The sequence below is a fragment of the Cygnus atratus genome, chromosome 1, assembly GCF_013377495.2.
Source record: "Cygnus atratus isolate AKBS03 ecotype Queensland, Australia chromosome 1, CAtr_DNAZoo_HiC_assembly, whole genome shotgun sequence".
Lineage (NCBI taxonomy): Eukaryota > Metazoa > Chordata > Aves > Anseriformes > Anatidae > Cygnus > Cygnus atratus.
The window spans coordinates 88,733,424-88,746,948 of record NC_066362.1 but is presented as its reverse complement, the minus strand read 5'-3'; the positions used below and the strand labels follow the sequence as shown (position 1 = coordinate 88,746,948).

The window sequence follows — 13,525 nt, the reverse complement described above, 5'->3', positions numbered from 1 at the left end:
GATAGCTGGAATAGCAATATGGGACTTGAGAAAACTGTTCTGGAAGTACTTTCTGGGTAAAATATATGGCATAAATGCAAGCAACGGTAATCATCAATTTTTCTCTAACATTTGCTAAGGTGATAGAAGGGTAAGAAGGTGGGTTTTTTCTTTGTGTTTTGGTGTTGTTTTTTTTTAATTATTATTTTTAAACCAGACCAGTATATTGTAATAACAAATTATCAAGTGTTCTTTTTTTTTTATGATGACTGTTAAATCGCACTCAGAAATGTTGGTTTATATACAAAGTTTGGAGAAAATCTGCGAAGCATTTGCTGGATCACTCCCAATACAGATAAGCGGGCAATATGACCTTTTCTTCATTAACTAAACTCCTTTGACAGGTGGCCCTTAGCAGTGAACTCACTTCTCATACTAAGCACCTCTTCTGAAGCAACTCATAGTAGCTGCAATGGCCACGATTCCTGTAGCAGGACCGCTTGGTATGAGAAGTTCTCCAGCTGTGGTGGCTGTGATTTGCCTGACAACACGTTGGCAATAAGAGAGACGGGCGTTCACCAGATACGACTACAGTTTGATTTCGGTTCTGAGTTTTCCTGCTACGCTGGTCTCCCAGGCGCGCTCTAGGCAGTAGTCCTAATAAACAGCACACATGTTCTGCTTAGTTTACTAATAATTTACAGCAATTTGTAGCCTGTTAGTGTAATAAATTTCGGCAACACTGTTGACACAAGTTGTTATCGGGTATGAACGGCTGTGCTTTGATAAATGAATGCAGAGTGTACTTTTAAAAGTGCACAGTGTTGCTTCAGAGCACATGCTTCTTATTATGAACACATTTCTAACTGGATGTGAGCAAAACCCTGCACTTAAGGCTTTCTTAACATGAGTGAGCAAGTCAGGAGGATGCTTTCCTAAGAATTTGAAAGACGGATCTTCTTACTCTAATTTCAGTCTTCTGACGTGTCATAAAATTGAGTTTATACAGAAACCAGGCAACTGTCTCTTGTTTTCTAAGTATATGGATTTATCATGGAAAGTTTTGGATAGCCCCAGTAGAGCACTGTCCTATACCTTAAAGGTCCAGCAGCACTTTCTATGCATTACCAGAAATGCTTTGGGGCTAATGTTACATGTACATCGTAAGGTACTTCTTGCACTGCATATTTCTTGCTTACAAGAGTAAGCAAGCAACAGAATTTCTTTTGGAGATTGTACATCATTAGTTCTTTTATCTGTCCCATATCTTATATAACTTGACATCAATGCTTTGAATAAAGAGTTTGTTCCCACTACTTAATGGATGACAGTGGGTTACCCAGTAGTATGTCTCCCACAGTATAGTGCATCAGTTGCAGAGCAGAAGAAAAGTATTTCACCCCTTAACCCATGCAAAGAGGACATGGGATTTTCTTCTAAAAGTTCTTAAAAGAATTTTCAAATTCTTTGAATTAAATGTTTTTCTTAAATTATACTGGGTACTTCTTCAAGTCTCATGCTGTTCAATTTTTGAAGCTAAGTATCACCAGCTGTACAATATGCAGGCTTTCGTCATGCTTTTATGGTCAGAAGTCTTCCTGTATTATATGTGAAATAATAATTCATCTCCTTAAATAACTTCATGCTCCTACCCACCTTTCTCTCTACCACAAAGAGAAAATAAACAAAGCTTTAGAAAATATTATGAAATAATAAAATCCACATGATGAGTAAAATATTAGCAGGGCAATGACCTTTGTGTGGAAACTTCACCATAATCACATTAATTTTGTGTTCATTTCTCTCCAGCATGTCAGAGTTGTATATAAAACCTTGGGCATGTTACAAGATAACTTAGGGTAGACGAAGCAGTTTCACAAACTGATCTGAGTCTCTCCAAATGAGTTTTCAGATATGAGAGGCTTTTCAGGGACACAGGGCTGCTACGTTAGGGAGTGTGTTGCAGCTCTCAGGTACCTCGTAATCTGGGGAATGTGTTGACTGTGTCCCAGGGGTAGAGCCCTTGTCCCTCCATTGTGCAGACCAGGGCACCTGTGGAGAGAAACTCTGGCTGTGGCTCTTCCATAGTCTGTGCCCAGTTCCCTTCTGGAAGAAGCATTGGGTAAGTGCCTGGCAGAATACACCTGCTTCGTTGCATAAATGCAACCATTCTGCACAACTACTGGATCAGGCACAGTGCACTGAAAATGCAGGATGCTTCACCTGCTAAAAATAGTATCAGCTTATGCTGAAGCATTTCTGTTTTTTTCAGTGCAATCACCATTACATGGTGTGCACAGCAATTTTTGCACATGTATCTTTTTGCTTTCTATTTTAAAGGTAAAATTATCCTTGGGATTTGGTAAATTTGGACACCTTTCTGAAACGCCTCTTTTGCTGTATTCATGTGTTCATTTTAAATACCTGACCCCTGTAACGTTTTTGCAGGTAAACCAGTTATGATAGTTACTGAATATATGGAAAATGGTTCCTTGGACAGCTTTCTGCGGGTAAGTGCAATAGATAACTACGTGGGGCATGACCGTCTCTTGTTCTGAACTTGTTATGAATGTGGAGCCACTCTGCTCTGATGCATCATGAGCTCTTGTTGCTTGATATTTCATTATTTCCACTGGGTTTTGTGTGCATTGTGATCTGCTCAGAAAGCTAGGCAAGGATCTGCTGTTGCATTTTGACTGTTGTCGCTATTATTCCAAAATTAAGTAGATTTTTTTTTGTTTTATTAATATATCATTTCTATTAAAATAAATCTCTAAATGAATCACTAAAATGAAGATTATTTTTCTTAGGGCAGAATTACCACTGTAATGCTGTTGCGCATTTTGGTTGGCAGCCCGTATGTCTTACAAGTGATTTCCAAAGCAAATGAATTTGTGGAAATGTTATCGGTAAACCAGTAATAGTGAACCAAGGGCCATTTCCCTAAATGTGGACAGTTTAGGGAATAAGCCCTTACATGGGGGTGTTTGAAATGTTTTGCTAACAGACTTTATTAGCCTGTTTTCTTTCCACAACCTTAGGCATACTGATACTGCTGTTGATTTATCTTTGTTTTCTGTCGAAGTTGGTAGCGAGCCTAAAAAAATTTGAACGCTCCCTGTGTCACCAAGATTTACTTGTGGCAAAACAAGAAGTGTAGCAGAAATGAAATCCCTTCTGAGGGGAAACGCTAGTTTAATTTTAATTTGTTAGGGCAAACTCAGCTGTCGCTGTGAGACTGCTTTGGTTCTGCCATGGTTGAATGACATTATCCCCCAAATTCATAACACTGAACTAGACGTTTAACCCCAAAAGGGGACATATTGTCAACCTTAGTTTCAGTATGTACTGCATATGTTATGAAGTCCACTGAAGCATGTAAAATATATATAAATAATGTGTCAGTGTATCTGAATGAAATATACCTATACTGAACGATATATATTTTGTTTAGGCTAGAAATCCTTGAAGAAAGCTCTGAGGACAGGAGAATAATTTCTGACTGTAGGAAACGGTTGTTCAGCTTGTTCGGTCATTTGAGTGTGTTTTTTTTTTTTTTTTTTACTGTTGTGGCATGTAAACATAGATTAAGAACTTTGCGACTCATTAATATCAAAGGCAACGCAGGCTATGTAACCCACTTTATAAATGCTTCTTAAAACTAGTTAGTTTGCCTTCCCCACTGCCATTGAAAGGCAATCTCAGGATCTCACTCCTTTCGTGATTATAAACCTTGTGATTCCTAGCTAAATCTTTTCCAGGGCCTACATAAACCCTCTTGTGTTGGCTCTAGTTAAGACAGTTTCGTAGCAGAGAATTGCTAAGAGTCTTTAATAGTAATAAATTTCTTCGTTAAAGAGAATTCTGAGAGGATCTTTAAGCATCCTCTGTGCAATATATTTATCTAATGTTTACAGTGCTAACATTGCCCTTAAGTATATTAATCAGAAATGAAATGAATGCAATCAGTCTTGCAGGCTGATTCATGTGAGCTCACCCTACATGGCAGAGCCAACTCTGATCTATTTAATAAAATTCTGGAAGAAGCAGCAGGAAGAGCTGGAGAGCTGCCCATGATGATACATTTATGGCAATGGGGGATTCATTTGAGAGCTGTTGTAGGTCATACTGTTGTCTTGTTTTCTATGTATCCATATATCAATACCAACGCTTAGTGTTAACAAACAGTGTTAGTAAGAGCTGGAAGATTTAAAACATATGTCTAGAAGTATACAATTAGGAATCTGTGCATCTGGTGGTTTCTAGGCTAAGTCACATTGTGCTTAAGTAATTTTGTGTTCATGAAGTTGAGGAAAATCTTGAGGAATGAGTTGAAATTTGAGGGGCATTTGAAAACCAATGAATCAAAACAGCATTTGTTACTATTGGGGAAAAAAAAAAAGCAATAGAAAACTTCCATTAGGCCATTGGATAAGGCTGGGATTTCCACTACCAGTTCCTGTGGCCTTTAAGAGAAACCAAACATCTGTTTCCCTAATGTCCTGACATTCCAGTCTCAGGGGCACACGCAACTGAGATTTATGTGCCACTTATATACAAGTCCCATCTAGGAAATTAAAATTCTGATGAGAGCAAGAACATGAAAACTGAATTTTTATCTGAATTGAAAATCTGTCCCTTTACCCTCAGCTGATGGGAAGATTATTCTCTACAGATCAAAGTAGTTCCATGTGTGGTATTTAACTCTTGATCCCTGACTTGAGCTCTTCACCCAAGGAATTTCTGGGGTCTTATCAAAAATCCTGTGCAAGAAGGAGCACAAACAATCTCTGAAATGACATTTCAAATGTTTTCCAGAAACATGATGCCCAGTTCACAGTCATTCAACTAGTAGGCATGCTTCGGGGGATTGCATCTGGCATGAAATATTTGTCAGATATGGGTTATGTCCATCGAGATCTAGCTGCTCGTAATATCCTCATCAATAGTAACTTGGTGTGCAAAGTCTCCGATTTTGGTCTTTCTCGTGTGCTGGAAGATGACCCAGAAGCTGCGTACACAACAAGGGTGAGTTTGTGTTTATCCTTTTAAAATTATTGATGTTTGTTGTGGCAAAGTTAGTCTGAAAGCTGAGGGAGTCCCTGAGGCTTATACTCTGTGTTGCAGAGGCTATCCAATCTTGCTTGGCCAGAGGTGTTCGATAAAGCATAAACATATCATAGCTATATTTGTAGTCATGTCTCAGGGAAGACGGAAGGCAAAAAACCTTGATAGATTATTTTTCTTACAGTGTGCAAAATTTGTGGCTTGGTTTCTTTCTGCTGTGTGTGTCAAGGAAAGAATACCACAATAGTACACAGTGATCTAAGACTTGATGTGTGCAGGTTTTGTCTCACTGGTGATTCGACTCCTACACAGTTTAAAAAAAAAAATCCCACTCAGGAAAAAAAAAAAAAGCTTTTTCCCTTTATGTTTTTATATCTTCTAGTATGATGAGATGTATGTCTTGATTGGAGCATACTGAGATCGCTGTTCTATAAAGGGTACATTGGTCATGCTTGCTGTTGTACCTCTAACTGAGCAAAATCTTGAGTAAAACAAGAAAAGAAGTCTTCCTTAACAATATAATTAAATTTCCTGTGCTTTCTTCTTTTTGGCTACCCCATAGGGTAGCCTGCTTCTTTTCTCTTTCTGGATTTCATCTTGACTGAAAAGCTACCTGGAAGCTACTCTATTTGATTAGTCAGGAGCCTTAGAAAAAAAACACATTGTCTTCTAAGTACAGCTTTGTTGCACCTCTTGTTCTCAGTTGAATAACACTTCTGTCTGTTTTGTTGTGAAAACCTTGAAGGCATACATTTAGCTTTGTGTATCTCGATATTACACTGGGATTATGCCCAGCTGTTCGCTTAATGCTATTGCAAGTGGATTTTATTAACTTTAGAAAAAGTGTCATTAATATCCAGTATCTTACTCGAGTGTAATTTGTACTGAAGCCTAGTAATAGTCTCTTCATCACTGTACCAACCAGATTAGAGTAGAATGTATCAGCAGAATCTTAATATGGGTTTTCTAGGGTTTCCTTCATTCCTGATCACAGACAGGAGTAATCAATTATTGTGGTAGTGTGCATGCTATCCTCTTCATGACTGAAATAAAATAGCAGGTGAAAAACAAGTTAAGAGACGCTATCTGTTTGGTTTAACACATATATCCATACGTATATGCACATGTATATTCATGTTTACGTATATTTATCAATCATATCTTCATAATTTACCACATATAATGACATTGTTCTTTACTTGACCTTTCTGTGCTTTCTTGGATTTTTGATAAGCTTTGGCATGTTGTTAGAAGCAGGCAATGTATACTGCTTTAAAAAACTGTTCACAGAGATCTCACATGGTTGATACGAAGAGACTTTAGTAGGAGAAAGCAGCTTTCATGCTCAGTATAGGTGCAACATCCACAGTTAAATATTAATACAACAGAGGAGTTCCTTAAGAGAAAATCATCTATAGTTCAACCACAGAGGTCTGTTGCTTTGTCAGATATATTTGCCTGACCCCTTCTTAAAAACCTTCTGTGAAAATAGTGTGTTAGTGTTTCCAAGCTAAACAGCTTCAGACACACTATACATGTAGTCTAATATTTAACCTCCCTCCCCCAGAACGTATGCTTGCTCATAGGCCAGTGATCAATCCTCTCTTTAAAGCAGCCACTAACGCGCATGGAGATTGACATGCTCTTCACACACATCCCTCCAATCTTTTCTTCTCTAAGCATTTTTTCTGAACTTGACTGTTCTTGCTGGTCTTGTTCAGACTCTTTTCATGTTTACATTTTCCTTAAGTGCAATGCCCCAAACTGGATACAATCAATCCCTAGCACCAGGCATAGCATGGTCTCTTGCTTCATCTCTTGCTTCATACACATGCAATTTCTGTTAGTATCTCCATGGGTTTAGGACTCTGTATTTCTCCTCCCACCCCTAGCACAACTTAACCTTGTGACACATGCCTTTGTCAGACTTCAAAGGTAAATTTTCATGTTCCAAAATTCATCTGGGCATGCAAACTGATCTATAATTTAGTGAGTGCATTTTGTGTACTCACATTAAAAGCTGAGGATACCTTTGAGTCCTAGTTAACCTAAATGAAAAAAAGTTGTATAGACAGAAAAACTGGCTTCCCAAAAAACTTCATAGCATATGGCTGTATAAGAGAGGTGGACTTCCATAAAAATGGCGTGCACATAAATGGCTTATACCCCTGGGTGGGCTACAACAAACCAGGGTGCACAAAGTGTCACTGTTTTCTGCCAATGTTACATCTAAATTTCCTGTGACCAAGTGCAGTGTTGAAATTTTTTTTCTTCTTCTCTTTCTGACACCTATTTTCTAAGCCTACCTTCCTATTTACATTTAGATAATGAAATGTGATGGAAAGAAACTATTTTGTGGAGTATATTCATCTGTGTTCAGTAAACTCCATCTGGCATTTATGGTGTATATGCATACTGCTGCAGGGAGATGCTCAGATAATTACAACCTTCAAATACAACCTAGGGCAATTTAATTTCCTTCAAATATACCTCAGCCATGTCCTGGCTCTGAGAGAAGGACAAGGGTATTTGCTGCTTGTCTCTCTGCTCAAATGTCCTTTGAAGTGAGTGTCATGCACATGTCCAGGTAGTGTGTCCCTGAGGTTTGTTTGGTCCCCAGCTTAAAAAACTGGTGATCATGGTCGTGAAAGCACTCCACAGGGCACATTTCCCCTCAGTGGAGATATGTCCTCACTGTGTTTAAGACCTGGGCTGTTCCCATTGTACCTCCTAGTGATGCTCAGCTGCCTCTGACCGCTGCCCTAAGCTCTCTGTGAGACAGCACTGTGAGTCATTGGCAGAAAGCTGGGCAATTCATGGTACCTACTGTTCAGTAGGATCTTTGAAGAGACAAAAACAAAAGCACGATATAGCCATATTTCCAAATGTTCAAACATTAAAGATGGTGTTCTTTGTTTAATGTCAGAAGTACTAGGCAAATTTATAGACATAGTTGTGAAGATAAATCTTTTATGTATTTAGCTTCCTCTTCTGCCCCTACTTTCTACCTGGAAATGTCAAAGCCTGGGAACGATTACATCATTTTAATTCATAATTGCAGTGCTGGATTGGTATACCCAAAAAAAGCCCAGTCAGCCATTTAGGCTTTCATAAAACATTGACTGGGTGAAATTTTACTTTGTTCTGTTCTCAGAAGCTGTGTCTGAAGTTTTGCTTAAAGGATATAACGTGTCCTTTTTCAATACGCAATCTATGATATTCATGCTATTGTACAAGAGCTCTGAAGTACAAAGTTCACAGGTGTATCTATGAAATACGGGGAATTGAGATTTATAAGAAAACTTTTCTACCTGGCAGGGTCATAATTTAGCTCCTGAATTACTGTCACTGCTTTCATATCACAAAAGGCCTTCAGCAGCCTGAGGTCTGCCTGCTTACAGAAGCAGAAGCCAGCGTCTGTGCTAGGCTGACTAAATGTGCCAGAGGGGATGTACTGTAATTATCTATGTTCTTCATACCTATTCGATTTTAATTGAAAGGCCAAGGCTGTATTAAAATTGTCATTGTCAAATTGATCTTTTCTATTCTTATTATTTTTAGATGTCTGTATGACAAGTGGGTGGACTAATCATACAGTATGAACTGGAAGTAAATTTAAGCCATCACACATGTAGAAGGACTGTAATTATCTCTCTCAGAGGCATAATATTTGGGTAATCAGTAGATGAATTTAGACTATTTAAGTTCATCCTTGGGCACATCAGTGGTGTTCATGGCATTTCAATGTAAAATGCTGTCCAGTTACTATATTTGCATGCATAACCCACTTCTCCTTAAACCTGCATGACTCAAGAAGTATTGTGCTTTGGTGACAAGTACCTTGGTAACCATGTCCCCAGGTAACCGTGACAGAGCAGGGAGGGCACAGCAAGGCACTGCTCTCTGGTGTGCCAAAGGAAGTGCTCTGTTGAGAAAAGCCCTTGCATTGCACCTGTTATTGCAACCGCTTTTTGCCAGAAGTTATTTGTGGCTCATTCCTTTTTTTCTGAATGTGCAAAGACAGTAATGCAGACAGAATCTGCTGAGGAATGTCAAAAAAAAAAAAAAAAAAAACTCGAATTCTCTTCCCTGATAAGCACGTGAGAGAGGAGCAATGTTCTGTTATGATTTACCACTTCAGAAGGAGGGAGGTAGATTCAAGATAAAATATTCATTAGTAAGGGATGAAGCAGTAAGGTCATGTAATTTTCAGGTGCTTATGAGGGTAAGCCAGGCTCATCTCACTCACATGAAACCATCTTGCTCAGCAGTAGTAAGGTGTCTTCTGAATAGCCGAAGTCCTCAGGTAATCAATTAAAGCCAGACTTTTATCTTTAGGTTTTCCTGCAAAAAATGTTCTAATTTTTCTGTTAGAACCTGTTTTTCTTGATTCTTTTCTTTCTAGGCCTGTGGCTGAGGGGCCTGTGGCAGACACACCGTACAGGAAATAAATCACAGTACTGGGAGGGGTGCGAAGGCCTGGAATCAGCTGCCTTGTGACAGTGTGCTAGGCATGCGACAAATAAAGTGGGGACTTCATTGGCTTGAGACAAATGACACGGAAAAGCCAGATACTGTAGGAATCATAGCTCCATCTAGACCAGATAAGACCTTCAGTTGCTGCTGGCTTACTAATTTCAAACCCTGAGAGTGGCTTTCTGACCTAGGCTGCCTGGGATTTGGAGCTGTAATAACAAACTCCGGCCATCTCTAATACCAAGGCTTTCTTTCTGCTCAGATTCAGGCAGCTTATCTGCCCTCACGCTAAGCATATCCGTAAAGGGAGACCATGACAAAAATATATACAACTTGCATTTATCCTCAGAAAATAATCAGTAAATGTATTGCCACTAGCTAATGATTCGTGCGCGCATAGATTTCTCTTTATAAGCCCATTTCGAACAAATGTGAGTAAACCTTTTTCCTAGGCAATAAGCCTAGATAGATATATATAGATATATATAGGCTTATATCGATAATATAACTGTCCGTATCACCAACAAAGATGTTAATACTGGACACAATACAGGCCATTGAGGGACACAACTTGTCACTGGTCTCCATTTGGATATCAAGCCACTGACCGCAACTCTTTGAGTGCGATTCCTTATCCACCAAGTGATCCATTCATCAAAGCCGTGTCTCTTCATTTTAGAGACAAGGATGTCATGCAGGACAGTGTCAAATGCTTTGCACAAGTCTATGCAGATGACATCAGTTGATCTTCCCTTAACCACCAATGCTGTAACCCAATCATCAAGTATGATTTGCCCTTAGTGAGGCCATATAGATAAAGAAGACTAAATTGTACAAAATCCTAATGGACATACATCGCGTAACAAAACATGTAAGTAGGGTTTCTTAGCGCTTTCATTACAGCAGTTTGTAGAGTAGGAGTCATTATATTCATTTTAAATATAGAGAGACTGGGGAAAGGGTGTACCAAACAAGAGACGGATGAAGAAAGAAGTAGGAAAGTTTAGTGTTCCTAGCTCCAAACGTGTGGTCTAGGAGAAAGTATTCACTTTTATTTATGCAAAGGTAATTCATGTTAAGATATCTTCAATCCTGACAAAGAAGAAAATGGAAGAGGTGCGTGCTACATGTTCAAATGAGATGTGTATTTCTTTAAAATGATGGAGATAAGTGAGAAGGGATTTTCTAATGCTGAATGACCACATGTTTTTGGAATTGCAAATAGACTTTTTAAATCACAGTAAGCCTTAACATTTTCAAAGGTAATAGTGATAGAATATCATGCATTTAGATTGATACAACTCTTCAGATTTTCTACATATATTGATATTTGAACATCTGCTAAAATGTGTGTGTTACATAGTCCTTTGGGAGGAATTGTTTTTGTGTTAAAATGCTTATGTGTCTAAAAAATATTTACCAGAACTTTGCTTGCCATTCTTGCTCTTGAATTATTCATGAAATGAGTCAACAAAGTCCCCTTTTAAATACAAAGAGAAGATTGACATTTTTATGACAAATTGGAGAGCAGAATAGCAAAATTACAGTTTTTACACTATGATCAGTGACAGTTGATTTCTTTTTTAGCTACGTTTTAATACTCTTCTTATTTTACTCTTGTTTATGGTAATGCCACATGTGTCTGCAGAGTTGTATAGAGTTGCAGCTAAGACTTAGCAAAGAAAATGTATTTCCTTGTAATGGAGCATAGGGTTGATGTACTTTCATTTATTTTTTTTTTAACTAAAACAGACACAGCCAGAAGAACTTTGTTTCATTGAGCTTATAATCTTCCTTACCCTGCAATAAGGCAGTTCTAAAATACTTGGAGACTAATTAACATCACTTTGTGTAAATGTTTTCCTCCAATTGTATAAATGACTTCCTACAAGATTATAAAGGCCTCCTATCAAAAATGATATTTCCTGCCCTTGCTCAAAGTGCTCATGTTCTGGCCACAAGCACATTTCTCCATGTGGCATCTGACAATTATTTCTTTATGGTTCAGCAAGAAAGGTTCCATTTTCACATCTTAACACAAAATTGAAAAAGCGAGCCTGAAACCACCCATGGAAATTCAAATTTCAAGAAAGTAGGATTCTGAGTATTCCGAAGTGATACTTCTGTGTTTCAGAAAACCAGCTATTATGCCTATGTAAGAAAAACAGCATCACTATTCACTGCCTCAAGGACTTTCTTACATGGAACATTGTAAGTTTATGTTCTGCCATCTCTCTTTTGAAAATGTAGCCAAAGCAATTGCTGGACAATGAGGCGCAACTTGGCTTACATTGCCATGGGTCCACTGAGGATACTTGTTCTTTTATCTCAGTTTCTGTCCATTCGGGTGGAACAGTTTGCTTCCCAGCAGTGCTGATGTCTCCAGGCACAAGGAAAGGAATCAACAGAGGTGAGACAAGGCTTGGGACTTGTCTGGAGGTTGCACCACTGCCATGTCAGCAGCAAGGATCAACAGTTCTCTCTTTCACATCTCCACCTGACCAGGAAGTCAAAACTTCTCTCCAACTAAACATCAGTGTTGTTCTCCTCTTGTATGACCTGCTGCTTGTTCAGCCTTTCTGCTGCACTTTGAGTCTGCTCAGACTTGCAGATGACTTCTGAGCCTGTGGGATGAGTGGAAGACGTTTTCTTGCCTTGGAAGCTCTTCCTGTTTGTGGTGGTGGGGTTTTGTTCTTATAAGTTTAGGATATGGTTTTCCCCCTAGTATTGACATTCCTTATTGTGTGACCTGTTGGAGAAGAAAACAAAGTTCAGTCTACTAGTACACATAGAAAAAAGGTTGAAAAAATGGGACCGATTTCTTTACCATCCCAACATCTTAAAGGGCAAATTGATTTTTTGTTAAAACACTGGCACACAGGAGAGTTTTGCAATTTCAGCTGCACCTTGGACTCACTGAGGGATTCTGGACCTTTGTAAAATGCATATAGCATTGTTTCTCAATAGGGTAAGAGAAAAACAAAATCACTGTTATGCTCTTGGTACTGTTATACAGCAGCACTGGGAATCATGGATAACATATAATGAATAGAAAATGTGCTTTTTGTGACTAAAGGACATTTTATTATAGATTTCCCAGTCTGAAAGAGACAGACATCGGGCTCTCCAGCCTGGCTTCTTTGATAAAACAGTGTTTTGAAATACCCCTGTGTATTTTCTCTGTCCTATTTGTTGGTCCACAAGTAACGTGGAAATTCAGTGTTTACCTAATGGTAATGATTTTGTGTGAAATGAAGGTTTGTCTTTTGGTTAAGGAAGGGAGTCTGCTAAATAGGATGGGTTTGATTTAAAAAAAAAAAAAAAAAAAAAAAAGTGTATGTCAGGTTAGATCCTCTTTCTGACCTTTGCCGAGTTTCTAAGATATCTCTGGTGACATTTTGGAGGTCTGAATTGCAGCCTGAGCAAAATGCACCTGTGTTTCCTATATTTAAGCTAATTTGTGCAATATTAACTGTGAAATTGCAGATGTGTAGGCTCCAACATGGGCTGTATTTAGGTTTCTAATGAACACTTCATGTCCACATTTCTATTGTTAACCAGGCTAGTTGAACTAAAATTGGTGAGTATATGCCTGCTCTCAGTGCGGGTACACTTTATGGAAGTGTAGGCAAAGTCTTAATATCTTTATGCTTTATTTCTTGCTGCTTAGTGGAATATTTCCACTGAATAGTGGAAATAATAGCACTCTTTTCCCACACAGGTTATGGTGAAGATAGGTGCGTGATCTGACTGTAGCATAAAGGGGTTTGCAGAGGTACCTCAAATAGCTACAGGCTGGTGTGATATCTTCAGAAAATATCTCTGTATATGTTGTACATCCCTGTAGCTGGAAACAACTTTAAATTCTCACCATTTTCTGCATTCAAATATATCCACTTCAGATTGCCAAGTAGGAAGCTTTGCACTGCTGTCTTTTAGGACTTTTTTTCTCCTATGTGACCCACAAGTCAGAGTCTTAAAGCCCTATGTCAAATCTGGCCCC

The 13,525-nt window shown here is 38.6% G+C and overlaps 1 protein-coding gene across 13 annotated transcripts in view; it reads left to right on the top strand.

Annotated features, from left to right (window-relative positions):
* The window catches only part of EPHA3 (EPH receptor A3), a 218,298-nt gene that overhangs the window by 182,183 nt on the left and 22,590 nt on the right, over positions 1 to 13,525 (top strand). For all 13 annotated transcript variants that reach the window (XM_035540651.2, XM_035540652.2, XM_035540647.2 and 10 more), the window contains 2 exons: positions 2,428 to 2,489; positions 4,798 to 5,007. In XM_035540651.2, coding sequence (XP_035396544.1) covers positions 2,428 to 2,489; positions 4,798 to 5,007 — 272 coding nt within the window. The remainder of the gene's footprint in view (positions 1 to 2,427; positions 2,490 to 4,797; positions 5,008 to 13,525) is intronic.